The sequence below is a fragment of the Lepisosteus oculatus genome, chromosome 12 (genome assembly GCF_040954835.1).
Source record: "Lepisosteus oculatus isolate fLepOcu1 chromosome 12, fLepOcu1.hap2, whole genome shotgun sequence".
Taxonomy (NCBI): domain Eukaryota; kingdom Metazoa; phylum Chordata; class Actinopteri; order Semionotiformes; family Lepisosteidae; genus Lepisosteus; species Lepisosteus oculatus.
The window spans coordinates 35,867,294-35,894,444 of record NC_090707.1 but is presented as its reverse complement, the minus strand read 5'-3'; the positions used below and the strand labels follow the sequence as shown (position 1 = coordinate 35,894,444).

Below are 27,151 nucleotides of genomic sequence, written 5' to 3'. Positions count from 1 at the left end.
GAATGAAGGTCCACATTTATTCAGACAGGCCAAAGTGAGAAAAATGGCATTTTTTGCATTATGGGAAAAAAACGACTTTGCAAGTACAGTACTCAGTGGAGGGAGGGGAAAGCATTTTACCGAATGTGAAATGGAGTAAAATGACTTTAATGATCTGTACGTTTTTATTAAAAGTACACTTTTCATACACAACTAAAAAATGTGCCAGGAATCTCTGAATTTGAGAATAAACCTGAGTGATATAACTGATTGCTAGCTGAAAATCAGTGACAAATTCTTCATGTATTCATTGCTGTCAGAGACTGGTGGTCCCGATTTTGTATATTTCTCCTAACAGCTCAACAAAACATATTGTTTTTATATTACTTTGCTACTTTGGTCAACTATATGAATATGGCTCAACAGCGACTTGCCCTTGTAATTTCTTCCATAAAGTTGTTCAGTCTTGTGTGCACAGCTGAGAGTGCGCTGCAGTTGTATATTCACATTGCAATATTGTCAGTAGCAGGCTTGTATTACTCGGTCAGTTCCCTGCCGGCTGTAGGATCACTCCGTTTCATGAGCACATGTTAAACAACGTTCTTTATTGTGGTTGAGGGGCGGGCGGTGCCTTTGTGGCCCCCGGTCATCGCTAGGCAACTCATTTTGGTGAGGGCCACAGACGATGTAATAATAATAATAATAATAATTGCTTACACTTATATAGCGCTTTTTCTGGACACTCCACTCAAAGCGCTTTACAGGTAATGGGGACTCCCCTCCACCACCACCAATGTGCAGCATCCACCTGGATGATGTGACGGCAGCCATAGTGCGCCAGAATGCTCACCACGCATCAGCTATCAGTGGGGATGAGAGCAGAGTAATGTAGCCAATTCACAGAGGGGGATTATTAGGAGGCCATGATGGGGTAAAGGCCAGGGGGGAAATTTGGCCAGGACACCGGGGTTACACCCCTACTCTATTCGAGAAACACCCTGGGATTTTTAATGACCACAGAGAGTCAGGACCTCGGTTTTACGTCTCACCCGAAGGACGGCGCCTGTTTACAGTATAGTGTCCCCGTCACTATACTGGGGCATTAGGACCCACATGGACCGCAGGGTGAGCGCCCCCTGCTGGCCCCACTAACACCTCTTCCAGCAGCAACCTGGAAGAGGTGGGGAGGGCAGGGCGCGGATTGAGAACATGCAACTCTTCCCAGTCCGTCGCAGAAACGGAAAGGGAAATACAGAACACCCATGCTAAACTGATCACCATGTCCTGACAGAAACACCCATGCCAACACAGGTAGAACATACATCCTCCATATAGACATACACACAGTAGAGGAAGTGAACCCAGGGCCCTGATGCTCTGAAGCACCAGTACTTGCCAGCATACCACCAAAATAACCCTCTTTTGATGTGCATTTTTACAATATATAGCCTGTGTATTTAGTGAACCTGATTTTAGGCTACTGTTCTGCTTGTCTCAGTGGGTTTGGTGTGCCTTTTTGAGGAGATAATATTAGGGCAGTGCTTTTTCTTGGATGTAAAGCGCCAGACTTTGATGTGTGCTGTGTGGTAAGAGTGCAGAACGGGGAGTGATCAAGCCCCGATGCCTTCCCCTCCATTTTGCGAACGCTTTCTTCCCTGCAGTCTTCATGTGTGTTTTGGAGAATGGCAGCCCCTTCGGCTGTAAAAAAAAAAAAAAAAGGGAGCTGCCCCGGTTAAAATTACAAGTCAAAACAAACTCTCCCACCCTGCCTTTTTAGTGCTGTGCCAAGCCTCCGTGCTGCACAGAGCATGAGGGGAACTGACTGCTGGCTCAAGCCATCATCTTCTCTGCTGCAATGCACCCATCTGGCATTTGTGCGCCAAAACTGAACAGTCTGCTCAAACCACCAGCCCAAAGCCAGAGCTCTTCTATCATTTCAGCTCCAAAATGAAAAAAGCCGTTCTTATTTCTAAGTGCTGTACCTCATTACAGCTGTCTTTTTTACCGCTTTTCTGGCAGCGGTACGTCCACTCCGCTGCACATGTTGGGGAATAGATTTGAGGACTGGAGGTTTGGGACGAAAATAAAATAGGCAGGGTCAACTCTGACATCTTTTGCAGGCCATACTAAGAAAATAGGTTTGAGAGCAAAGAGAAGTCGTGGTGGTGCAGTGGTTAGCATTGGTGCCTAGGAGTGCTGAGGTCCCGGGTTCAATTCCAGATCTGGGGTGTTACCTGTCTGTGGGGAGTTTGCATGTTCCCCCTGTGTTCACATGGGTTTCCTTCAGGTGCTCGGGATTCCTTCCACGGCCCAGAGACATACTGGTAGGTTAATTGGCTGCGGAGAAAATGAACCCTCGGTGTGCATGTTTGTGTCTGTCCACCCTGTGATGGACCGGTGTTCCATCTAGGGCGTACCCTGCCAGCGTATTTGAGGCACATGTAGACGATTTAGGTGCAGCAACAGTGCTAGCAATTTCTTGGCAAATCAACATGTTTATTAAACAAGGAAAAATAATGGGTCTGCAGTTATTTTTCCCTGTTGGTCTCCAGTAGTTCGACAGAAAGCTGAGATCAGACTTTCAAATAATGGTTATAGTATGTACAAAATAAATGTCAGCAGGCTCTGTGACTTGCCCATACAAAATAGCATGCAGTCTTTCTTGCAATTTGCCTGCCTGCAGATATTGCTGCCAATAACTACCAACTGTATCACCTCCACAGGTCTATTATACTAGTGTTTCTCATTGTCTAATCCTTGTGGTTCTTTTTTAAATGACAAAAAATGTGATCCATAGTCTGTAGCTGCTTTGGGATTCACTGTTCACTTGAGGAAATGATTTAAGCCTGTGCCCGGTGTGATTGCAAATGTAATTTCTCCCTCTTTTAGGATGATAGCCTAGGAAACTTTTAAACCTTGTTGTAACAACATTGTAGATATCCAAATGGGCGTTTTTAAATTAGTTACAGAGGGAAGTGCAGACTGCTCTTAAATCTACCCTGCCATCAGTTTTGAAACTGAAAGGGTCTAAACGAAACACGCGTTCATCGTCATTCTGGATAGTGAATAATACAAATTTCCAGAATGTGGTCATGAGATTCTTTCGTTAATCCTCATGTAGGAAATATTCTAAAGAAAGTCCCTTTGTCACTACTGTATAGGATTCAGTCTAAGGAGCATTGTTTGCTTAGTTGTCACCGAAAAACATATCATTGGAGACATATTTTTCCCTTTTATGTGAAAATTGTGAATTTGAACAATCGTTTGACAAGTCTTGGCGACTTCAATGAGCACCAGATTCATTTAATAATCCGATCACAAGTGCAGTAATAACAAAAAAGGATTTTTTAATAACACAAAAAAACAGCACTGGGACTTATGAAGAGACTTAACCAGCTGTTGGCAAAATACCATTTTCAAGCCAGTAGTCCGTTTATCTTTACTTTATCTCATTACGCACATTTTTAATACAAGTTGAAAGTAAAGAAATGTGCTACATTAAAACGTACACAGCGATTTTGTTTTGGTGGGTTTGCTACGACAGCAAATGTCGTTTTTTCTCATGAGTCTCTAGTTTTTGTGATTTTTTCAAGTTGAATCACTTGCCTCTTCTCAGGTGTAGGTTTATTCGCGCCTCGCCTTTTTTTTTTTGATTACACGTGACTTTACTCTATCTGCACTGTTAAAGCGATAGCTGGGGGGGTTGAAATTAAAAGTTTCAGAGAACTAAAATAAGTATTCTGTTTTCGAAAATGGGACTAATAACTCGGGATCAATACGTTCAGTGGAAAAGGTGCTACTTGTCTACTGCTCCTTTCACACGATCGTTGTCCGCGGGGCTCCGCCTTTGGAAACAGAGATCTCTTCTTGTACTTGTGACACTGTCTACTTTCTGTACTGCACTAGACCCAAACACGTTTCTGTCTAACTAGGGGATTTACCAAGCTGTCGGTCACCCTATATTTGATGCTAGCGGCAAAAGTAATCAAATTGTCGGCCGGTGTGCGTCTATTACGCAACTTTATTGTTCTCCTAATCATAGTTAATGTAATTGTCATCATCATTATCATCACTGACGAGATTTTTAGGAGTCACGTTATCTATCCAGTAGACGGGCTTTTTTTGGTTATCTGGAACTCCTCTTCACTGCCCGTGGATTGGTATCACTGGTATCGGCGTCGCACCGGTCTGGTGCATGCAAGGCTGTGCGCTCCGTTTTTTAACTTTAAAGAAAGAAAGCGCCAGTCCTTCTCTTTAATCAGAGACTGAGGGAGGCGGTCCAAGGCGCGGAGTGTAATCCGATAGCTGCTCTGACTTAATGCTATTACATCCACATGCTGCCGCAGAGAGTCGGCTCAGAAGCACTGGTGGTGCAAGACGCTGCTACAGCAGACAGACCGCAGCTCTTGCCTCAAAGCGAGTCATCTGAACCAAGAGAACGGAGGCGAGTCTGATTCCCGATTCACCGTAAGGAAGATCATCCTGCCCTTTTTTTTTTAGCAGAGATGCAGCATTGCTCCGTCGGCTTATCTTAAGTCACAACAGATGGTATATTTTTGGGGAGAAAGAGGGAGAACTATCTTCTTCATTACATGACTGGAAATAATATACGGGGCGCGATACACAAACTGGTTGGACACTTCAATTCATTGGAGTTTGATAAACTGTGGAGCTAACCTGAAAGACTGGCATAAATCCCCCCCCTAGTTTCGAAAACGGCAAAGATAGAAAGTTGTCAACTGTGGGACTTAACGCTTGTTTCACGCATAAGTCTGTAATATGACTAATTCAGCGTTTATGAATTAGTCACTTAAACCAAGGAAACTGCCGTGTAAGAGACGGACAACGCAAAAGGTGGAAGGAAAGGCAGGAAAGTAGTCGCATTTCTCAAGCTAAAAGCCGCAAACCAAGTTGGGATAAGTGTGCGGCTCATAAAAGGAAAATAAACATTTCCTCAAAACATCAAGCGAAGACTTTGACAGCACGTCCCCCCCTCAGAATACCCTCAAGATGGATATATTCGCATATCGGCTTGGATTTTTACTCGTTTGTGTTTTAACCTCAACTGTGCACGGAGAAGAAAGTAAGTTTTTCAGCCGTTTCGCCTTTTTCCAGCCCGCTTTCCAGTAAATTCGTGAATACCTCTGAGGCGTTGCTGAAATGTTTCACGCAGGACTTCCAAAACTCATTTTGTTACTAGAAATATGTGCCGTATACAGTGTAATGCAGCCCGTTAGCGTTGTATTTACAACTGTGAACGCTTTGTTTTCTCTAAAGCCAGAAATGACCTCCTTTCGCTGTAATCGCAACATCTGTTACAAATCAAGCTTTTAAACAGACACAAATCTGGTAAATATTTTCAGATAGGCATTGTTTTCTGGCAAGCAGTACCATGTGTTTTGATGTTGCTGTTTCATTCTTCAACGGGAAAGTTACAGATCTCGAATAAAACCACGCTAACAGTACCAAGTAGCCTCAATCCTGAAAAATGCAACATGCAGTTTGACTGCGTGATTGTTCGTGAAGGGCTGTGTAAGACGGACCGGAGACGTTTCTTTAATTGGTCAGTGAAAACAATTTCCATACTTCAAAGACAAGGGTCTGGTTTTCTTTTTTAACAATGTAAACATTTGTCGCAGACAATCAGATTTCTGACGAGTGCCTTTGGGAAAGTTGTTTTCAAAGCCTTATCTATTGCGGGGGGGAAAAAGTCAGGGACACTTTTAAGATGATTAAGAGATTTATTTTAAGAATAACAAAGCGATTGTTTTTCTCGCCCATTATAATACACGGTGTCTTGTGCGGACTGCAAATCCAATTCAAGACAAACGTCAGTACTAGAGATTGCTATTTGTCTTACATTTTAAGTAGCAACCCCGCAATTATTACATAGCGCCACGTTCTGTTTATCTATATAAACTTCGACTAGCTATACATTTGCAGGACACCTCATTTACCTTACGAAAACAAAACGATAGAGTGGGGGGGGAGTGAATAGATGCTGAAGAGGTCTCTACCGCATCTGTTAATCTAGAAGACATTTTTCATTCTTCGATTCACACTAAAGCAGTCAAAATGCGAAATCGTGGCCCTCCATCTAAGCAAGCAGGCTTGCTGTCAGGGTAGCTAAATCATGCTTCGTACAGAGATGGGGAAAAAATCTCAACACGCAGATCCTCAGAAATGAGATATTAGCGTCCCCAGTTAAATATTTCAATAAATAAGCCTTTTCGGTGATCTTTTGTTTCAAGAAATAAAAAAATAAAAAAACCCCGGAAAAAAAATACACAGGCGTTTAACGTACAATACATTTTAATTATGCTGGTGGGGTTTTTTGAGTTCGCTCGACAGCCTGGTCATGTGTGCTGGCTGGGAGTCGTTTTGGAAGAATTACAACTACTAGCCACCCCGTAAGTGATGGTACTTGCAGGTTACACGTTTAAAGCAAGACGACAGCTCGCAATACCCTATATCTACTTCTAATACACGTGCGATGTAACGCCCTGATTCTAACACATTATTATTGTAGTAGTAGTGACTGTACTAGTATGTGTAGTTGCAGTAGCTGGCGTCATTAATGGGTCAGAAAATGAAAAGACAGGCTTCAGAGACTACTGAAACACTAAGACCTCGTTAGCCTGACCAGCAACAGAGCAGCGCCACTTAGTTAAGGGACTGAGCGAGAGTCTCTAGCTGTTGAATCGGGTGTGTAGCCTAGTGTACAGGCAAAGGGACGTCACCGTTATCCGCGGCGAAAGCGTGGTCCGGAGCCCGTTGGGCTGGGGGTGACCGACAGAGGACTGAACCGCCGAGTATTGAATATTCCCTTCGTTTGATATAACCTAGGTTTGCAAATACGTGTCCATAAGCTCTTTCGTTCATGTTTTCAGTAGACCTCAGGGCTCTCTATTGCTCAATTGAGGCATTTCCTGTGTTTTTGCTGAAGTGTGCATTTGGTTTCCAGGGGAGAAAAAAAAATTAAAAAGATGAAACGATTACATGCTATTAAAAGAAAGGGCGCGAAGAGAATTTCCAACCTTTAAAAAATACTTGTAGAATTTCCCTAAAATATCTTACCGAATACCCAAATGCCACACTTTTAAATGTATTAACGTTACTCTAGATTTCTCCTCATAGAAATGCGCCTTCAGTTCCTGGCAATGGGTTGGACCCCTTTAAAGCAGACAATCTGCTTTAAAAATCCTCGCCAGAGCAATACTTCACATCGCTAGCAACAGCTAGTCTTTCTACTGTAGTCCTGCGTCCCCACATCAAATGTGTAATTTTTAACAGCTATTAATCGACTTCAACTTCTCCTACCGAAAAACTGAAATGTCTTCAAACAAAAATGCATGCTTTTAACCTGAGCAGACTTAAGTCGTTTAAAAGTGTACACATTTTGCTGTTATCAAGGTACAGCCAGTAATATCCAGTTCCCCAATATCAGATCCTTAAAGGGAAAATGCGTTTCAATGAAGAGTTCGCAACTCGCGGTCCACCTCGGTAACATAAAAACTACAGATCCTGTCATTTGTAAACTCGGTAAATGAGGGGAAAACAAATTTGGAGGAAAAGTTGAGATGTACCTGTCTGTTTATACGTTGTTATTACCATTTGAGAACAGCTAAGGTCGATAAGTTTCGGATGAAAATGGGTTAATTATCGATTTAACCGTCTAAGTGGTTTTTTTTGCAATAAATCGGAATAATTCGCTGTTAGTAGTTACCAAGTGGCGGTACTTTTTGAAAAATGTAAACTCGGGCTAAGGGCAGTATAGTCGGCAACATTTAGTTGCGTTAGGCTATGTTCGCGGTAATGTAAGAAGTTCGGAATGTTAAGTCCAGTGAGGTTCATTTTTATAAACCTTTCATTGGGGGAAACGCTAGAGATCTACTTACACGTATTTTGTAGGGAATAACCAAATTGAACTTGGGGGGGTTCTTTAGTCCGTCAGGCGTCTTTTTGCAGGGATAGGACGGGCAGCGCATTTGATTCTTCAGTCATTTCATTCGAAATAGGGTGAAATGAGATTCACATACGCGTCCGGGGCCAGCTCTATCCCATTAACTACTCCAGTTCACGGGCAGGTAGAATTACAGAGATCCTTAACTCGTGGTAGAGGCTGTGTTACAACGTGATTTCTACACGGCGTGCTTTCTCCTCTCTCTTTTTTTTTTTTGAACGTTTAATAGTATTGATCTGCAGTGGAGTTGGCTAGTGCCCAGTTCACAGCTCTGAGCCGCCCACTAACTTCCAGTCCGTGGGCTTTGGTGTGACACCAACCACCTGCTCCATGTTTCAAGGCTCGGTTGCTGGTTATAAACGGAATACCCTACAAGGCTTTATTCCCCCCGATAGCCTTTTTATCTACGGACATTTTTATCTCAGCAAAACCGGGTTTAACAGGGTCCCTAGCCCTTTTTTTTCCAAACTCCCTTGTAGATGGTACATTCGCGTGGTCTCTGTTTAAATTTGCGCTTTTCTTCATCGTGCGCTGTGCAATTTCTCCCCATTTCCCTGTTTCGTTTCGTTCTAGTTTTTGTTGTCTTGTACAGTTTCCGCCGTGTCTGCACAGCGACGGTTAGGATGGCTAATACAGTACGTCTTTAAAACTTAATCCCCTTCCTGAGCCTTGTGTAACCCGTTTATTTTCCACTTTCCCAGGGTGTTTGCTCATATTCTAATCAGCCACCTCATAGTTTTATTTGTTCCTCCCTGTCTTCTTTCCTTTGCGTTCGTCTCCTCGCTTTCTGTTTTAATCGAAATCACCTGGGCCCAACGGCCCTCCTCCTAAACTGTATGGTTGGAGGAATGCATGACGTCGATCGCTTGCCGTGGAAGGAGTCAAGTCCCACTAAAATACACCTCAGTGATGAGATTCAGATGTGCGTCTTTGGCCGCTCTCAAGGCTGAATCTCATCCTGCCAAGTACTTCATGTTCTACCTTCCTTTGCAAAAACAATGTGTCAGACATTTTGGATCAAAGTGAAGCTTCAGCCTTAACACGAGGGCCAAAGCATCCCAGAAATGTATAGATTAATGGCAGCTTGAGTTGAAGAGCATAAGTCAGCCACAGTGATGAATGGAAGAAGTTTCCTTCAAGATCTTTTTTTTTCAGTCTGGTAACTTGCTGGAGAGTCACATGAGCAGTTCTACCCATCATTTATAGACAAATAAAGCCGATGGACTGCGGACTGTGTTGTGGTGAAGGATTGTTTACCTTGACACTTGGCGCTGAAATCAGAGAACAGGTGAAGCAGTGCAAAACAGTCTAAAAACAGGGGCTGATTTTGGTGCTCTGCATCGTGGGGTCTCGTTGAATGACTGCCGATGAATGAAGGGGTACCTCCTCTTCTCCTGCACACATGCTGGTGGGGTTGACCGGTGTGTGTCGTAGAAGTCACAATTGCTGTTCAACCTCCTCATCCTGTGAGAACTGGACGGTAACAGAGCGCCTGAGAATAGTGAAACCACAGCCACAGCCAAAAATATTTCTCTCACTTCCAGCCCTTGACAAAACCTGCATATAACGCTCACACCCGGAGGAGTTTAAAAGTACCTTGTCGTTTACACATGTACAGTACCATACGTGTGCCATTTTGCCTCTGTATCACCAAAACAAAAGCCTGTAAAGAGCTTCAGCTTTTGGAGAAAATTAAAGATTTAATCAGGGAGATAAACTGTGATGTTTCATGGTCCTTCCTAATGCCACAAAAGTAAATAGTACTTTTGCATTAGTGTACCTTTTTGTCACAGAAAGAATCTTGTTATTCCCCGAATGTTTAGTGTCTCCTGTTTGACAATATTAGGTTATTCTTTAGATTATTCTGTATTGCCACACAACAATAGTTGGTGGAATTTGCTATCGGTACAGTAAGAACACAGGTGAGACATGCATGCAACATATACAGTACAAAGTTCAATAGGACCGAAGACCGTTACGTACATATATAAACAACATACATATGTAGAACAATATAAACTTCAGCACCAAAATGCTGAATTTATATAAATCTTCTGGATTTATATAACTATTCATAAACCTCTTTGGGAGGAACAGACTTAGTGATCTTGTAATCAGGAACATTATTATTAAAGCTTTAATTTTAAACACAATTCCCATAGGAGTGTATAATTGAAGGCTGAGTGTTTTTATTACCGCTTTGATATACAGTATGTGTAAGACCTGCAATGATATGCAACAGCACTATGGGCTCTTAGAGCATCATACGTTTAAAGACAGACATCTGCACACATATTTTGCCTGTTTGAAGACTGCTCTGCTTTCTAAGAATTGAGATACAGTAGATGAAACGTTATTGGTCTTGGTTAGCATCCATGACAAACAGTCTGCTTACTGTATGTAGAGATCCACCCACACAGAGGAGCTATATCTTTAAATGTGCAAAAACAAGGTCACGTATTTGCATTCAGGGCAACAAACAAGTGCCTATTTAATCTTCCGAGGCACAGAAAAGTGCTGAAACCATGCTATCGCTATGAAATTCAAAACAAGCAAGAAAAAAAAATCCTATAAATAATGCAGTCACATTATTATTTTCCCCTTTGCCGCTTAGAAGCATTTACAGTTATTTATTGGATGCAGAGCTTGGTTCCAAACAGAATGTGAAAACACATAGTAAAATGAAAAAAGAAAACCTTCAGGTGAATTAACTGTGAGGCAAATAGTAGAAGAACGAATAAGGGTAGTGGCAGAGAGCACATTTTCCTGTTAGGCTCGACATTCTGAGTGACAACCATCAGCAGCCTCACAATTTCAATTTGTCACCAAATTGCAGACGTCGTGTTCCATTCATCCATTCAGGCTGATAAAACAGGCTTTTTTTGCCTTGCTTTTGCTGAGGCTGACTTTTAGAGCTGCCTGCTACAGTGTTCAAACTTTTGTTTCTGTAATTGTTTTTTTTTTTTTTAAACGCTTGCCATATGCCTTTTGGAAGGATGGCAGTCATGTTAAGAATTTAAACACCGAATCGGAATGTTCTGCTTCCAGTGTGCTCTTTTACACTGCCATGTCTTTGTCGAAGAGGTAAGGTGATTTACTAAATTGCCCCTGTAAATATGCGTGACGTTTGCCTTAGAAAACATTGTACCACAAATGTTTTTTTCCCGTTTGTCTCATGGGTGAAGGGAGGTAAATGACTGTCTCGGTTTCAGTGCGCCTCTTAAAGGGAACTCTCACTCTTCAAAATTATTTATGTTGGAGAGTGGGACTCTCTTTCCTTAACTTATTTTCCTTTCGAAAACCATTTGAAAGTGTCTGGTCATGCCAACCAGAACACGTTTTCTTATGTTCCTGTGCTCTTCTAAAGCGAAGCTCTTATGTTCACCAACCTAAACGTTTCTTGTGTTCTTAACCCATTTATAAAACAGCAACAGCAACAGCAACCAGGAACTTTGCCTTGTTAGCTTTCAAGCAGTTTACACAGCAATGATTTACTCTTACCTGAGGCAATGACCCCTTCTTATTTTTCAAATGAAGGTGGGAGAAGAAATTATAGAAAGATTTATCATGCCCTCAGTCCTTATATCTGATTGCTATAGTAAAACACAGCGGAGAGGTAATTCCTACATCAGATATGAGTTTGCACACACAGCAGTCCAGGCTTAGTTGAATGAAATGCGGCCTGTACATGTATTTCTCTAAAAACAATAAGGGGGTTCTTGATAACAGTAGTTCCAGTCACAAGTCCATGTTAAACACAGTTTAATACAGACTTTCGTACAGTGGTACGTTGCTACCGTGTGTGAGCTCTGTTTTTTTTCCAAGCTGGAAAGGTAGAGCAAGCAAACTTTGAAGCGACAGAAACAATTTCTCACTATTGCCCCATCTATTGATGGAAAACACATAAACACTACATAAAAAAATAGACAAGACAGCAGCATTCCACAGCCAGGGAGGTGCAGAGTGTATTTTAGCCGGGGAGACACAATAACACACACCGACTACAGCTTGATGAGTTTTAACATCCTTTCCTCTTGGGTGGAAATTAATCCCCTTACACACTCTTTTTCCATGAGCAACCATCTTTGCCTTGTGTGGCAGTCGAAAATGGCGATAATTAGATTCCCCGTTTTCTTTGTTCCTCCTGCAGTGTCAGTGAAGTCCAAGAACTCCAAAGTGCTGAGCACGCAGCTTTCAGAAACTGCTTGACCTAAGTAACTGGCCTTTTAAGAGAAACCGTAGCGGGGAAATGATCATTTTTGCTGCAGCATGCCATTGGGACTTAACTGGTTATCTGATAAGGGGACTGAAAGGTAACATATATCGATTAGAGTTTTAGGCAAAAACAAACAAAATGTAATATAACCCAAGTCTACAGCTCTCCTTAAAAAAAAAAAAGACATAATAGGATTCTAAATGTCATCACTTGCGGGTCTATTACATTTTATCAGATATTTTTTCATATTAATAGATGACACACGCATGAAAGGAGAGGCCTACAATGTCAGGTCCGAAGTCATGGTATTCTGTGTTTTTAACGAGTTGTGTTTCTCTTGCGGAATGTGTCTTATAATGTTTCTGGTATTTAGGAGATGAAATGGTTTTGAATGGATTTGACCCACAGGGTGCATTATAGTCTATAAAAGGAATGGATGCCGGCAAAGGCAGAGTGTAATTGTTACCAGTCATCTGGGGAAGAGTGCCACAATCCCAGTCTTGTCAATTACAGCCTCTTTTTCTTCAGAACCTGTTCCAAACGGTCCTGGTTAGGCCACTATGAAAAAGCTCTAAAAGCGATTAAACTAAACAAAACATCTAAGCATGCGTGTGTTACTTTTTCCTGTTGCTGGTGGGAAGCAACAAGTGATATTTCATTTCAGGACAGCAAAACGTATAATTCATTTTAGATTAATTTCAGAAGTCAGCTGCTCAAATCAACGCCCTTTAAGTTGTTAAGGTGGCCCTTTGAATTTTTTATACTGTTCGCAAGTCCTCAAGAGGTTAAACCGTTGAATGTATAACTGCAGTGCTCAGGCATTGATATTCCTGTGCATACATTCTTCTGTGAATGTATCCTTCTGTCCCTGGGTCTGCCTTTCACCGAGAATAAAAAAAGATATCAAGTGCTTAGAATGAAAAGGCTTTTTCTTCTCGGATGAAACACAAGGAGAATGCGCGCACAAGCTCGATTAAGATGAGAATCAGCCGCTGAACAAAACCTTCACACTTCAGCAGAAGTGCTGCATTGTGGCAGATATTATCGCAGTACAGAATTGAGATGGCCTCTGAACTTAAAATACTTGGCAAAACTGACCTCTGAGCCCGTTTCTTTCAGCTGACCAGTATAACGACAGAGCTTACCAAGAGGGAGAGAGATTTGGATCTGGGAGATTTTGTAATGGAAGCGTTTCTCAGAAAATGGGTAAACCTTTGTGGAACTGCAGATCCTTGCACTCAGTGCTCTTAGGGAGTGAAAAAACGATTGAAATCCATTATCTTGTGTGTGTGTGCTGGAGGGTGGGAAATTTGCTGACATTATGCAAGGGGCTATCTCTTTACGTGTTCGTTAAGTCATCAGAAATCGAAGAATGCCTCCGACTTTGTGACAGCCCACATGGAATGTGTCAAAGCTCGCTTCTGTTTTCATTCCCAGTTTTATTTCTTTTCCCCCTCCTCAGAGCAAACCTGTGGAGAAGAACTCGATGCCAGTCAGGCTGGTTACATCACCTCCCCCGGTTACCCCCACGAATACCCGCCTCACCAGCATTGCAAATGGATCATAACAGCTCCTGAGCCCTCACAGAGGATTGTGCTGAACTTCAACCCCCACTTTGAACTCGAGCGGCTCGACTGCAGGTGAGACGCCTTTCTAGAACGCCTCCTTTGAGTTTTGTGTTTTAGCTCGGCACGGGAGGAGGTTAAACGTCCACTAGCTCACTGCCTGGGGGAGTTAAGCAGCCGTTGGATAGGGAAAGTTAAAGCCACAGTTGCCATTTCCATGTGAAATTAATAGGACATGGGTGATAGAAATCGAAACACCGGGAAAACTGGGCATGAAAATGGCCATTTTTTCCAATTAAACTGTTGCGCCTGGGATGTCTAAGATAAGCCACAATCAAAACTCTGAAAAGGGGACCTATAGGAGTCCTGCTTTCGCATTCTCATTTCCTTATACTTTCCAGGTCAATTTGTTTTTTTGCCAGATTTAAAGGCGACAAAAAACAGACATACAGTAAGCTTGCTGGAGTTATGAAAACTTTCCATATTCCAGTTAGTCTCCTGTAAGTCTCCTTTCTCTAGAGGTTTTGGTACTTAAAGTGACAGTTTTGACTAGGAATTAAACACTCTCTAAAATTATACCTTAAGGGCTGATGATACTAATAATACTGTTAAAAGCGTTGAATGAATATTAAGATTAGTTCTGCTTTGGCTGTGTTTCTTCAAAGTGTTATGACTACCCTCTGGTGGTCACTCTAAGAAATGCACCGGGTGGTATAAACGTGACCTGGACAAGGATCAACCCGTTCAGCATCCTGATACACTTCCATGCGTATTTTTAGTTTTAAATGTTCCCGTTGTCTTTAGATAGACCTTTCAGTTTCAGATTTGGCCATGTAGAGAGCACATAGACATGTTCTATCAAGAAGTCAACTCAGTGTAGTCGTGCTGTAGGCTACTACCATGGAATTTACAAAAAAGCACTCAAACCCAAAACCCAAAACATTTGTCATGAAGTATGAACAGGGACCTTAAAAATAGAAAACTTGGGACTTCCAAGTACCCAAGTGATAAGTGAGCCAGAGCCAACCATGGAAAGTGACAGAGGGAAGGGTCTTAGTTGTACACATTAAGTACAGATTTATACTGAAAATTAGTCCGTTAAACTTACGCAGAAAAGGTTCTGTAGGGTAGGCCTCACATGAAGTCTCCCATTTCCTTGTAATTTAAAATTCTTAATGACTATGGCTGGCGTTGTTACTCTTTATGTACTGTGACATACCCTAAACTCAAGTATCTGCCACGCGAAACCCCTCATATTCCTGCAGGCGCGTCCCGGTTCTTCATTTTTGACCTCATGCAGTATTTAACATAACTTCCCCGTGTTTGTAACTCCCAGGGAGTGATAGATTTCTGCACATGTGTAGCTGCAGCAGACCCCGAATTAAAAATTAAAGCGCAGCTTTCTTCGCGACCGTCGTAACTGACAACATCGAAACGGCCAGAACAGGTCGCCTGCCTTTTTCAGTTGGCTTTTTTGGTTAACATTCCTCTGGAAATAATTGGGACGTACATTTTAATGCTAGCTCTCTCTCATCACTCGAGCTGCATTCCAGAAAGTGAGTAAACCAAAAGGCAGATTGTCCCCCCTCTGTGCTGGTTAATGAACTCTGAAGCGCTGTGAACTTTCACAAGGAGGTAGTTAACTACACTCCATTAGCTAGGGTGAAGGAGAAAGGGCAGCAAATGACCCAAAACGGTTCTTTACCAAAATCTGTAATTTTCCTCTCAAAGAACCTGAATCTGCGGTGACAACGAGGCCACTGAAACCTGCTTAGATTCGCCCAGAAGATCCCTCCCTATTCCAGACTGTTATCACTGACAGCCTCAGCTGAGGAGTTTTCCATCTCTAATACGGTCAGGTTCAGCAATATGTCATAAACAGTAATAGAGTGCCATCCAGGGTAATTGGTTTTCTGGCAAACGCTAAACTCCTTTTTTGTGTTGTTGCTTGTGTTTCCCCACCTCTTTGGTTGAAGGCAGAGCTACTGGAGTGGAAAACCTCGAGCTGTTAAGGCTTTATGGTTGAGGTGTTGGGACAAGGAAAGAGTGGTTGAACAAAAAGGAGAGAGAGAGAGTGGCTTAGGAGCAGATAGAGGCTCTTTGTATGGAGACCCAGGTGGAAGACAGGAATGAAAAGAAAAGGACAAACTGTATTAAGGCCTGGGGGGAAGAAAATGAAAACACAAGCAGGCCGGGAATCACAGAGCTCCTTTGTGGTTAAACGATCTTGTGACACATCCAGCAGGTCGTTGCACCCTAAATCAGCAGCGCCATTCCTTTAGGGATACAGGCACGCACGTCAGATTTTTGCCTTAGTGGGACATCCCGAATCCCACATGCTTAATATGCTCTTCCATATTCCAAGTCAGAAGCTGTGCCAAAGGAATTGAAGCCGGTTCAATCAGGATTGATTGGCTGTACCCAGGGCTGCTGTTACAGCAAAAGATAGTGCTGATGCTCTGCATGCCTGCCTTACTGAGGGAGCCGTGTCAAAGAGTTGAGGGATACGTCTTGTCACAAAGCAGATAACCTGAAGATTGTTGTCAGCTCAGAAAACAGCTCAACCCTCGGAAAGCTCAGACCACTGATTTCCTGTCAAGTGCCATTTGTGCAGGGTGGAAAGCTTGTACGATTGGGTTCACAGCTTCAAGGACCACCCGACTATGTTATCTGGGCGCATCAAAGCCAGCGCTAGCACGCTGACGAAGACCTGTCTCCGCCATCTGCCGAGAGATTTTGCTGGGGCACCAACCAGAAAGCTAAAGGCTTGGATTGTAGTTCTTGAGCTTATAGTTTCACAATGGACAAAGAGCAGGCCGGTTACTAACAATAATTCATTTTCACTTCCTCGAGAACAGATATTGCCAGCTTCCCCACAGGGCAAATAAAGAACCTCATATTTATCATGTTGCCTGCCTTATCCTTATTATCGTATTTAATACTTATATATTATTAAAATGGGTTGTTACAGTGCATCTTGAGATGCTTCTGGCTGCAGACATTTCTTGCTGTGGTTGTAATGCCTCTTCCAGTACTTGAGAAAGCTGAAAATGGAAAAAAAAGCTCCTTTTAGATTTATTCACTGTGAAAGTCCCTTGGTGTGATTGTTTGTGCTGCTGCTTTGTAGATGCTGGATTCAGTTCCAGTTCAGTTTTGGACATCTATCTGTGTGAAGTTTGCATGTTTCCCTGCTTTCATATTGCTTTTGCCTGGGTGTTTGGGGTTTCCTGCGGTTTTCCAACGACAAGCTTTCTATGATTGACATTACTGAATGTTGTCCAATCCTCAGCAGCCCTTTGGCAGACCTGTGTCTCATTTCAAGGAAAATGCTCAGGTCTGTTTTGCATCCTGCTGTGACTTGCCATGACACTACGCAGGATAAGAGGCTTGCTGCTGATTTGTGAAGTCCCCCTGTAAATATATAAAAAATGTCCCGTATCACAAAGTAAAATCCAAGACCCACTAAATCGAACATAATGTGCACAGTTCAATCTAGAATATATACATATGCGTGACCTGCAAGAGCAAACCAAGAAAACAAAACTTTGGGGTTTAAGGGCATTAGCCCTTTAGCAGAAGCGCCTAGGGAAAAAGAGCTGTATATCGAACATCCATTAGTAAACAAAGCCATAAATGCACACTTTTATTGGTTCGTGTGATTGTCCAGTCTCAGTTCTCTCAAAAGTTTGTCAAATTCCAGGTTGTCTTGGTCAGCTGAATCAGTTACATCCACAGCAGGTGAAAACACTCTCTGCTATTTCCTGCCGTGCCACCCTAAGCATCTGTAAGAAATAAGGCATTTCGGAGTTTATACATGTGTAAGGGGTGAAGTGTGGGAGGCTTAAAGAAGAAACACACAACAAATGAAATTGCACCCATTGGTAGACAAACGGTAGAACGGGCTCGGAATTTAGATGAGGCGACTGAGCCATCGCTTGAGTCCCAGAGGAGTGCTGAAATTTCTCCCTAATAATTTGGACACTAGTTGCATGGGTTAAGAGCTATATTTCAATTAAGGGAAATATACTCTGAAATACTGATCATTTCAAACCTGGAATTCGTTGTTTCAGTCCCAGTTACTGCAGACCCTTGTATGAATTGATCTCAGTGAGCATCCTCAGTGAGCAGAATGCCTTTTTGTCTGTAGTGCTTGCATTGATACATGAGGCCCTGTGTGGATTGTTATCAATGTTTATTATGGTATATTATGGTAAGTCTATGGGATGGTTTTACAGTGCTTATTCCATGCATTTTCCTTTGCATTACCACTATTTCTCGTGGCTTAACTTCCCTGTACTCTGATTTTATTATATAACTACACAGTAAAACTATTCAGAGGAGGTAGAAGTAGTTAATTATTTCATTCTAACATTAGAGTGATGCTATGCCTCATGGTGGATTCCCATCTGGTGTTTCACCATTCAAACATGCTTAGGTCATGAGCATAAAACATTTAGACATTTCTCTCTGAAAGAGGGGTGTGCAGCCCTGGCCTGGGGACGACACAGTCTTGCAAGTTTAATAGTTGGGTTTAAACTTGAGTCAGCGCCTCTAGTCCTCTTAGCAACAGTAGGCTTAGCAACTTATTGACCCAAATCAATCATTCAGAGCTCATTTGGAATGTCCTTGGGTTTCAGAACACTTCTCTAGAACGTGTGAAATGTTGGATCACATCATTTATAAGTTGTTAATAATCCATTCATGGTAAGATATCGAAGGTAGAAAGCAGCAAGGACTAGACCTCTCCCATTAAAGAACCTGTAATCATAGCAAGAGAGGCTGATGAGAGCAATACTAAACTGTGAGTGCATGCAAAGTTACATTTTAAATAAGACACCTAGAGGAGGTCGAACCCTAATCTCGCCCACTTTCGCTCTCCTGCATATAAATGTCTCGCCTTCATCCATGTACTGTCACCTGAAAGGTTGTTCCTTTCATCCAGTCGGATTTATGCCAAATACATTTTCAATTTGCCTCTACACCACACTAATTGGGGTTTAACTGAACTATTGAACAATTCAATAGTTCCATTCATCCTTCTGATTTCCAATCACCTTATCCAATACAGGGTCCCAAGACTATTGAGCTATTGAATGTGAGATCTTGAATGAGGAATGAAGTGGAATAAAACATGTAAAGATGTTGTTTTCTAGTCCTGGTAATGGTTTTTCTGAGGCTTTCTTGGTCAACTGCATAAAGAGAAAAAAAAATGTGGACCAAGACTGCAAGGAACAAAAGTGTCTTTGTGAGCCAAAAACATGGATGAGGCTACAAGAGACCCCTGATAGAAACTTCCTTTGTGAGACAAAGCTTGACTGAAGATGGAGATGCAGAGAGGAGTTTTTTTTCTCCTTTCTTCAGTGCACAAATAATAAGAGTAGTGTGAGGAAAAAGTCCTGGCTAAATGACATGATCCCAGTCTTCATTTATTTGAATTCAGTCAAAGTCATTGCACGTGACTTCAACAGTCCACTGGATATCAAGTCCATGCAGTTAAGATTTGCAAGAATTGCTGGTTAAGTTTGATTTAGAAGCACACAAGGGCATTTACAAGCTCTCTGTCTCTTTGGCCATGTACAGTCTTCTGTTCTTCATATCGCAGTTATGCAATCCTGCGCTGCACCTGGGAGCTTCTCCTTTTAAACTATTAGCAGTCTTCATTTAGGGAAAATGAAAGAATCCCATAACTGAGCAGTGTGTGTCCTTTCAGTATCTGTAAGGAATTGCAAGGCTCTTACATCAGGTTCTGAATATTTCATTCGTTCTGCCTTCTCTTGAATTAACTTGCACCGACAGACGTAGTGTTGTTCTAGTGGTTTTGCAGATGTTTGCATTTTTGCTTCAACAGTTCAGTGTAGTCCCTGTTAAAAAAACGAAATGGATCAAACTGCTATAGAATGGGAATTTTCATTTCCACCACATGGTTTGCAACCCTTCATAATCCATTTGCTTATAGGTCCGTATCTGGCCAGTCCCTTGGAATGGTCACATTGTCTAAAAATTGGTGTTTAACAAAACATAAGAACATATACGTAAAGGGACTTCGCTGGAGGTTAATACCTTTTGTACATCTGTTTGGTACCCTTTATAAAACAATCCTTTAAGATGATCTAATTGTTCATTTCATTAGATGGAGGAGATATTCCTCTCTGCTGTTTTGACATGAGGCAAACAGTATTATGCTGCACTTATCTCTGTGTTTTTATGGAAGCATTGATTACAAATCCAGTGTGTCTCACAGCTCAAAGTGTCTGAATGCCATAATTACGTTCATCAATATGATTTGTTTTACTGTAAAACAGGATCAAAGGTTCAGTCAGGGGACAATAATAGCCTGCCAATAGATTGACTCTTTATTTTGTGGTAGGCAGGAGTATTCACTTGATAATACAGCTCAGAGATTTTCCCTTTTCTCCACTGGTACAGCGCTTTGTTTAATATTTATTTGAAGTGAGTCATCTCTGATGCAGTAATCTCCGATGATTTAAGGATGTGCTTTGTCAGATTTCTTGCTGCTGGTGTTTCATTGCACCAGATCCACAAAAAGGCAGAGCTCGTGGGCTGTCTCACTGATCGGCCAGTCCCCTCTCTCTTCCGTATTCTGGACCTGTTCCGTACATTGTAGCCACTGGAAGGGAAGAAAATCAAAGTCACTGTGCAGGCGGAAATTAAAACTTCATGCAAGCACGGTGTTGGAAACTGTACTCCCAACAGGAGAGGGAAAAAAAGGGGAGTTTCCGCAGCCACATCTCACGATATCTCTGTAGTATTTCAGTTTTCCATTTTAGGAGATGTCAAATGAAATGCAAAATGCCTACTGTCCCGAAGTTTCTATTAGAAAAGATGATATATCCGTAATGTAATATGCAATTATGGTACTCCAGTTACATCGATATTGCACGCTGGGCGCTGCATAGCAATGAGGATGAGATGGCTAACAGCCGATGGAAATGTGCAGACAAGTTTTTTTTTTCTTGCCTGTGCTGAGATTAGTTCTGTCTGGGTTTATTATTCTCAGTGGACTATTATAGGAAGAGCGAGCTGCCCAGAAACAGTTTTCTCGCTCGCATCGCGTCAGGAGAAGGTAGATATGGAAATGGGGTCTCCTCACGAAAGGGATAAAGTCTTCCAGCACGACTTGATCTTAATTTCGGGATAGATAAGCCCTCCGGAAGTTGCACAATTTGCACAAAATTGCAACGTTTCTGGTGCAGTCAAGGCTACGGAATTATTTTGCCACGGTTCTGTGCTCTCTGTTACTGTTTGGACATCTCACAAGGAGCGTGGGGCGAGGATGAGGAAGGTGGTCTCGATTAAGGCAGAGTCTGAGGTGTTGTGAGTTGTCCCACAGACCGAACTCTAATGCACCGTTGTGAGCTGACAAAGTCCAGTGTGCTTTCTAAAAGAATATCTTGTGCATTTGTCTTTGCTGCATTTCTTGTTGACACCTTTATCTTATTTCAAGAATGCACGGAGACTTCTCAGCTTGTTTGATAACAGCCTACTGTATGACCTTACCTTAATCAGGATCCTCTGGGGTGGGAACAAAACTGTTCTCTTTCCCATGGCTGTTTTTCCGCATTCCACTGCCTTCTGTGAACCACATGTTGGTGATGAAGTGGTACAGAGCTTTGAGGGAAAATGGGTTTCATCACAAACCACACCCGTTTTGGTTGTGGACCAGCACACATGCCAACTACACTGGCTGTCCTGACTCTATTATGCGTTTACAGCTTGAGTTTTTTTGCATTACAAAAAACAAACAAACAGAAAATGAATCTGTAACAGACACAAAACAAAGGAACAGCAACTGTGAAACTGTCTCCCAAAATATGAAAGACAGGAGGACAATTAAGACCCAACAGACAAAAAAGTATCGTCTCCACTTGAGATTCAAATCCACCTCCCAACTTGCATGTCAGTCTATTACAAGAATTGATCTGCAGTTGATTTGGAGGGAGCATGCCTGGAATGGTGGTGGAGGAGGGGGTGGCAGGGGCTGTGTCTGTCTTTGGTGCACAAGTGATGTAATTCTCCGGTAGTAACTGGTTGGGACGAACCAAAAATGGGAGGAATTAAATCAATCAATTTTCCTGTTTTAATGAAGAATCAATATGAAGTTCACCGAGTTCACATTGGGAGCAGTGATGTTATGCCTGCGCTGTCTGTGTCAGCACTGCCCTTTCCCCCTGTCTGAAGACTGCCATTACCTCACACATTAATGAAGCAGGCTGCCACTGTCTCCACTGTGTGAAGTACTGCATTGGGGACTGACTGTCATATCTGCTCTCATTAGACACTACTCTGCTCATTCTGTTATTATCTCGGCTGCTGGGAAGTTCAAAGCAGATACCAGTGCAGAAATGCTACCGTAGTCTTCTTCCTGATAAAGACCTACTCCAGCATGCCTTTTCTTTGCAATGGCATCTTCCTGATCACAAAGTCTCTTATTGTGAAGAAAAGAACATCTGTGGACCTGAGTGCTAGCGAAAGTACAGTCTATAGCAAGCGTTTGCGCTTCTTGCAATCATTAGTATTACAGAGATAACCCCTGGCGATACCTGTTAGGATGGACTCCATCATATATCTTTCCTGTTGGTTTTTTTAAGATGAGCTCTAAATGACAGGTTGAAAGAGACTGAGGTTAGTACTTGTTTTCAGCCAGAATTGAAAACGGCAGCAGTGTAAGTCTCTATGGGAATTCCTTCAAACATCTACTTAATATTTTAAAGGCACTTATAGCATATTAGGTTCCCTTAGGTGATTGTGGTTTTTTGGCCTGGTGTTTTTTTTTATAATGTCATTTCTTATTCATGGATCAGAAGCCATTTTTAGAGTGACCTGCCAAGAGAAAAAGATCTTTGACGCAGCACATATTTTTGTACTTGCATGGTATTCAAAGTTTTTCGGTCGTGGGGAGCGAGGGGGGGAGGTGTTATCAGACGGGGCTGTCGGTGTCTTCGTGTAGTCTCACCCCAGCACGGGTGGCTGAAGGTGCAGACTGTAAACAAAGGCCCGTTCTCAGAGCTCCCTGAGGTTCAGGCTCCCTGCTGCTTGAGGGGAATGTTCAGGTGTGAAAAATCTGCCAAAAAAACAACACAAAACCTGAGAAAGGCAATTAACACCCGGGCGTCTACTGGTCCCTGGTAATGTCAGGGAGACACGGAGACGCGGAAGTGTTTTTACAGCCCACGGGACTGTGTGGTTTCTGTTTACCCTGTGACCGGGAGAATGAGATGACAACATGACTACACGGGTGAGTTTTTTTGTAAAAACAAAAAAGCTACCACTTCTTTTCTCCACATCATAGTCCAAACTCTTGTCAAGGAAATATTTTGAGGTGTCAGGAATGATACGTTTAAAATGATTTTTTAGCTCCTGGTGTTCAAAGATTGGTGAACTTTCTCCCATGTCCTGTGTCGCCGTCGTACTTGTAAACAGACTATTATAGTCTCTCTCAGAAGACATTCAGGGAACCGGTTTGCCATTTCTTGTCCCTAGTCTCTGTAGTGCTCATCCTCGGGCATGCTGTGTTGAGTGAGACAATGAGATTGGCAATCCCACATAAAAGACACTTATTCCGAACACTAATCCTTGGTAACAGTAAAATCAATTACAACTCAATTACACCTCACATACAGAAGTTTCCAGGAACTGCCTTTGTTTGCCTAGATTTTTGGCAAATGCACATAGTGTGCATGGATACCAAATAGCTTCTGCTTGCACTACTCCTAGTTAGAATGTCATTATTGCTACTGGAGTAATAACTAATTGTGAGTGCCGAAATGTATAGGAACTGGAGGATTTTATAATCTGCCCTTGCAGCATGCAGCATTTCTGGCTATAAAACAAAGCATTCCTCTGGCTCCATGCTGTACAGTGCAAGACTTCATAGCAATATACAAGCTTTGTGAGGTTTAAAAAGCCATCTGCTTTTGAAACCCTCTCAATTACTTGGTGTTGCCTTGCTAAGTATCACATTCCTTGAGCTGACATTTTTGGTCTACATGTGTTCAGTTGTGTAATAAAATCGAGCCACCCTTTTTTTTTAGCAAAGTTGTAGATCAGTTCTGCTCCAGGGTAGCTTTTTAAAGACACCTGTTGAATCCTGCTGGGGACAATAAATACCTATTAATTCATGTCTTTGCCCAGCAAATCCATTCCATTTAATCAGTGAGAATTTCTTCCAGTATTTTAAGACCACTGTCAAATTTTGCACTGGGACAAAACTGAACATGAACAGAAATGTCTGTTTTCAGTAGGGTGGGGATGCTTTCTCTCAACCTGGGGTCCCCAGTCTTTAGTCTTGGAGGTCCGTTGTGTCTGGGGCTTTTCTGGGACTTGGGAGAAGGTGTTAACTTGGCTATATTCAACTACACTGAACACCAACAGATTGTACCAACATTCCAGGACCACGTGTGGGGTTCTCTGCTCTTTTTAATTCTTTATGCAATCAGATAAAACTTGAACAACAGACCAAGAAGTGCCATTTTATATAGAGGGGTGTTCTATTTATTACTGAGAGCAAACACATCTTTCACAAATGTCTTGAGGTAATACAGCAAAGGATATGATTTTATAAATGTATAAGTGTAGAGTATAAAGTCATGGGACTGACAGCATAACACAACTTCAAAGGTCCCTTTCAATGTTTTGGAGTTCCAGGGTTTTGCCCAAAGGAGTTTGGCATGTTTGAAGTCTGCATGTGCAGTGGTGGAACGGTGTCCTCGTTTCATTCTTTAGGTATTGTGTTTGGCTGTCACGGTCATTGCTCTTGGGTCCCAGGTTTCAGTCTGGACTGGGGAACCTTCTTAGGGAGACCGGTGTTTGTCCAGAAACTCTGGAGACCACTTGCCTTCCAAAGACATCTTGGTTAGATTAATAGGTGTCCTTAAATTCTCCCTGTGTCTGTGAGTGTGCGCTCCCTGCAAAGGACTCTCCTTGTGCCCTTAGCTTCCTGGATAGACTCTGGGCTTCTCAGGACCCATCCCAGGAAGAAGGCTTTCTGACAATGAATGGGTGGATGGGTGTCTTTTGTAGAACTTAAAGGTTCTTTGTGCAGCCAAGGAATGATCTAAAACACACACAAGGAACTGCTACAATAGCATAGTAATGCAAGCCTGTCAAATAATGATTACTCAACAGAATGGCTAAAACAACTGATGGTGGCTGAAGAGGCTTTTGTGAACTCCCCTGGGTGGAGATTAAAGACTTAAAGAACAGAGCTGGGATACCTGTAATTTTAGTGAATTTAGAGGGATATTTACGTTCTGCTTTGTGAATGTAACTCTGGAGGTTTCAAAGATCAAATATACGCAATGCAAGGAAATAGTGCTGAGTAATGCACAGGACATAAAAGTACAACATATTTCACTGTTTATAGAGACAGAAAATATGTACTATTTGGAGAAAACAAACTTTCACCCAAGTAGTACTATATTTTTTTACCCAGGTAGTACTATATTCCAACTAGGAACACACGGAAATAAATAACTTTTTTTTAAAATACTAATGTGTTAAATGGATAGAGGCTTAGAAGTTTGGGGCTGTTAAATTGCTGTTCAGGGCTGAGGCGAACACAGGAAGAGGAAAAACCAATCAAAAGAAGATGTATGGACTTAAAACACAGAAAATTACACAATTACCGAGGTTTGCTGGCCTTCCTTTTCTCCTAATTAGAAATGCATGATATAAACTCAACCCTATTACTATCTCCTTTCTGTGTGAAGAACCAATAAATTAAACCTGACTCCAATCTCACTGCGTGGCCTCACCTGGTAGATATCCTGCTAGCCTTTGTGACTTCTGTAACAGAACTAATCAAAATAGTTTAAAACGGCACTTTCTTACAGTTTCCACCCCATCTCCCCATACTGGGCTGGCTGACTGGATCATAGAGCTGAATGATTGAAATGAAATGGTCAGTGGAAATCAAATGGTCTCTCAAATGTTCTTTTTCCCGCCCTCTCCTCAGGTACGATTTTATCGAGATCCGCGACGGGAATTCGGATTCGGCGGATTTGCTGGGGAAGCACTGCAGCAACATCGCTCCGCCCGCCATCATCTCCTCAGGGCCTGTGCTCATGATCAAATTCGTGTCCGACTACGCGCACCAGGGGGCAGGATTTTCGCTGCGCTACGAGATCTTGAAAACCGGTGAGTGCCGTCGTTCAGTCGCGGACAGGGCGGCCATCTTTGACGATATATTCCTCGCAAGCTTTCTTCTGAGGACTGCTTACAAAGATCGCCAATTAACGATCAGCAGTTTGTGATTTAACAGGCAAATGGTTTTGTTTCTTCCGTTTACAACTGAAGTAATCCACTTTTTTGATGCAAATGGGTGATTAGCCTTTCCAGTTGGTTCTTTGTTATTTGGGCATTTTGTGATTTGTCAAGTTGTACGGTAGATGTGTCCGGTGTCAGACACTGTCAGCATAACATTGACCATGACCTTCTTACAGTAGTAACAAGTGGTCCGTGCTCTTGAAGGAATTCATAACCAGAAATATATTTGAGATTGTGTCAGTTTTTGAGTTTGTGATTGGTATGAAGGAAAATGTTAAAATTCTGTGCCTCAAAATCAAATTTCAAACCTCTTATTGGACCTTTCTCACCTTGTGAATTGAGTTCAAATCTTTTTCTTTCAGTAGGTACTCAGAAAGACTGTGGATAGAAATGATATTATATCGTGTTTTCCACTTAAAAAAAGACATGCAGATTCAGTTACAAAATCCATGCTAAACCTTTTACAACTGGGTACCCAGGAAGCCTCCACAGACAACAGACCCGTCTCTTGGAACAAATCACCACTAGACGGAGTCCTGCGAATTACTGTAAATGATGTCAGAACTGCCAGGGCTCTCCTGTGTTCTGTGAAAACGTATTCACGTTGTCAATTACTTTTTAGTTTGCATCAGAAAAATGCTGAAAACTAAACTTTCCCCTTCTCTGAAACAGAAGGGTTTTTGTTTTTGTGAAGATGCTTGTGGAGATATGAATGCGGTTGCCATGGCATTAAGAGGTTCTTGTTTCTGCTGTGGTGATGGCAGGGAGCTCGTATTTGTGTGTGTCAAACTGGTTTGTTAATACTTAACGAATAACAGCCCCCCTCTCTCCTCCCTCTCCTGTTGTTTGTTTTAACATGTTAGCCTCTTGCCAAATATTTTCAAAACCGCTGTTTACGAGTAAAGGGAGCCCAAAGCTGCCAAAAACCCAGTGAAATCTGTTTATTTATAATACTGTGGAGGCCGCCTGTATACATTTCATCCCTGCTTGCTGTTGTGGGAGGGCCAGTGATTTTTCTCATTGATAGGATGTTAAATAAATACACAGCAGAGAGGTGTGCCGGCTTTGCTTTGCCATTAGCTGGAATAAAAACTGAATCAAATCCTTCTTTTCCTGTATGACAGGAAATTATGCTCTGTTAGT

General features: G+C 42.2%; 1 protein-coding gene across 3 annotated transcripts in view; it reads left to right on the top strand.

The window, feature by feature from the left end:
• The first annotated feature begins 3,931 nt into the window (after positions 1-3,931).
• The window catches only part of LOC102685878 (neuropilin-2), an 82,466-nt gene continuing 59,246 nt past the window's right edge, over positions 3,932-27,151 (top strand). The window contains exons 1-3 of one of the 3 annotated variants that reach the window (XM_015359590.2): positions 3,932-5,062; positions 13,621-13,798; positions 25,698-25,879. In XM_015359590.2, coding sequence (XP_015215076.1) covers positions 4,990-5,062; positions 13,621-13,798; positions 25,698-25,879 — 433 coding nt within the window. In that variant the 5' untranslated portion in view covers positions 3,932-4,989. The remainder of the gene's footprint in view (positions 5,063-13,620; positions 13,799-25,697; positions 25,880-27,151) is intronic. The other 2 variants (XM_069196931.1, XM_015359589.2) reach the window with 2 other exon arrangements.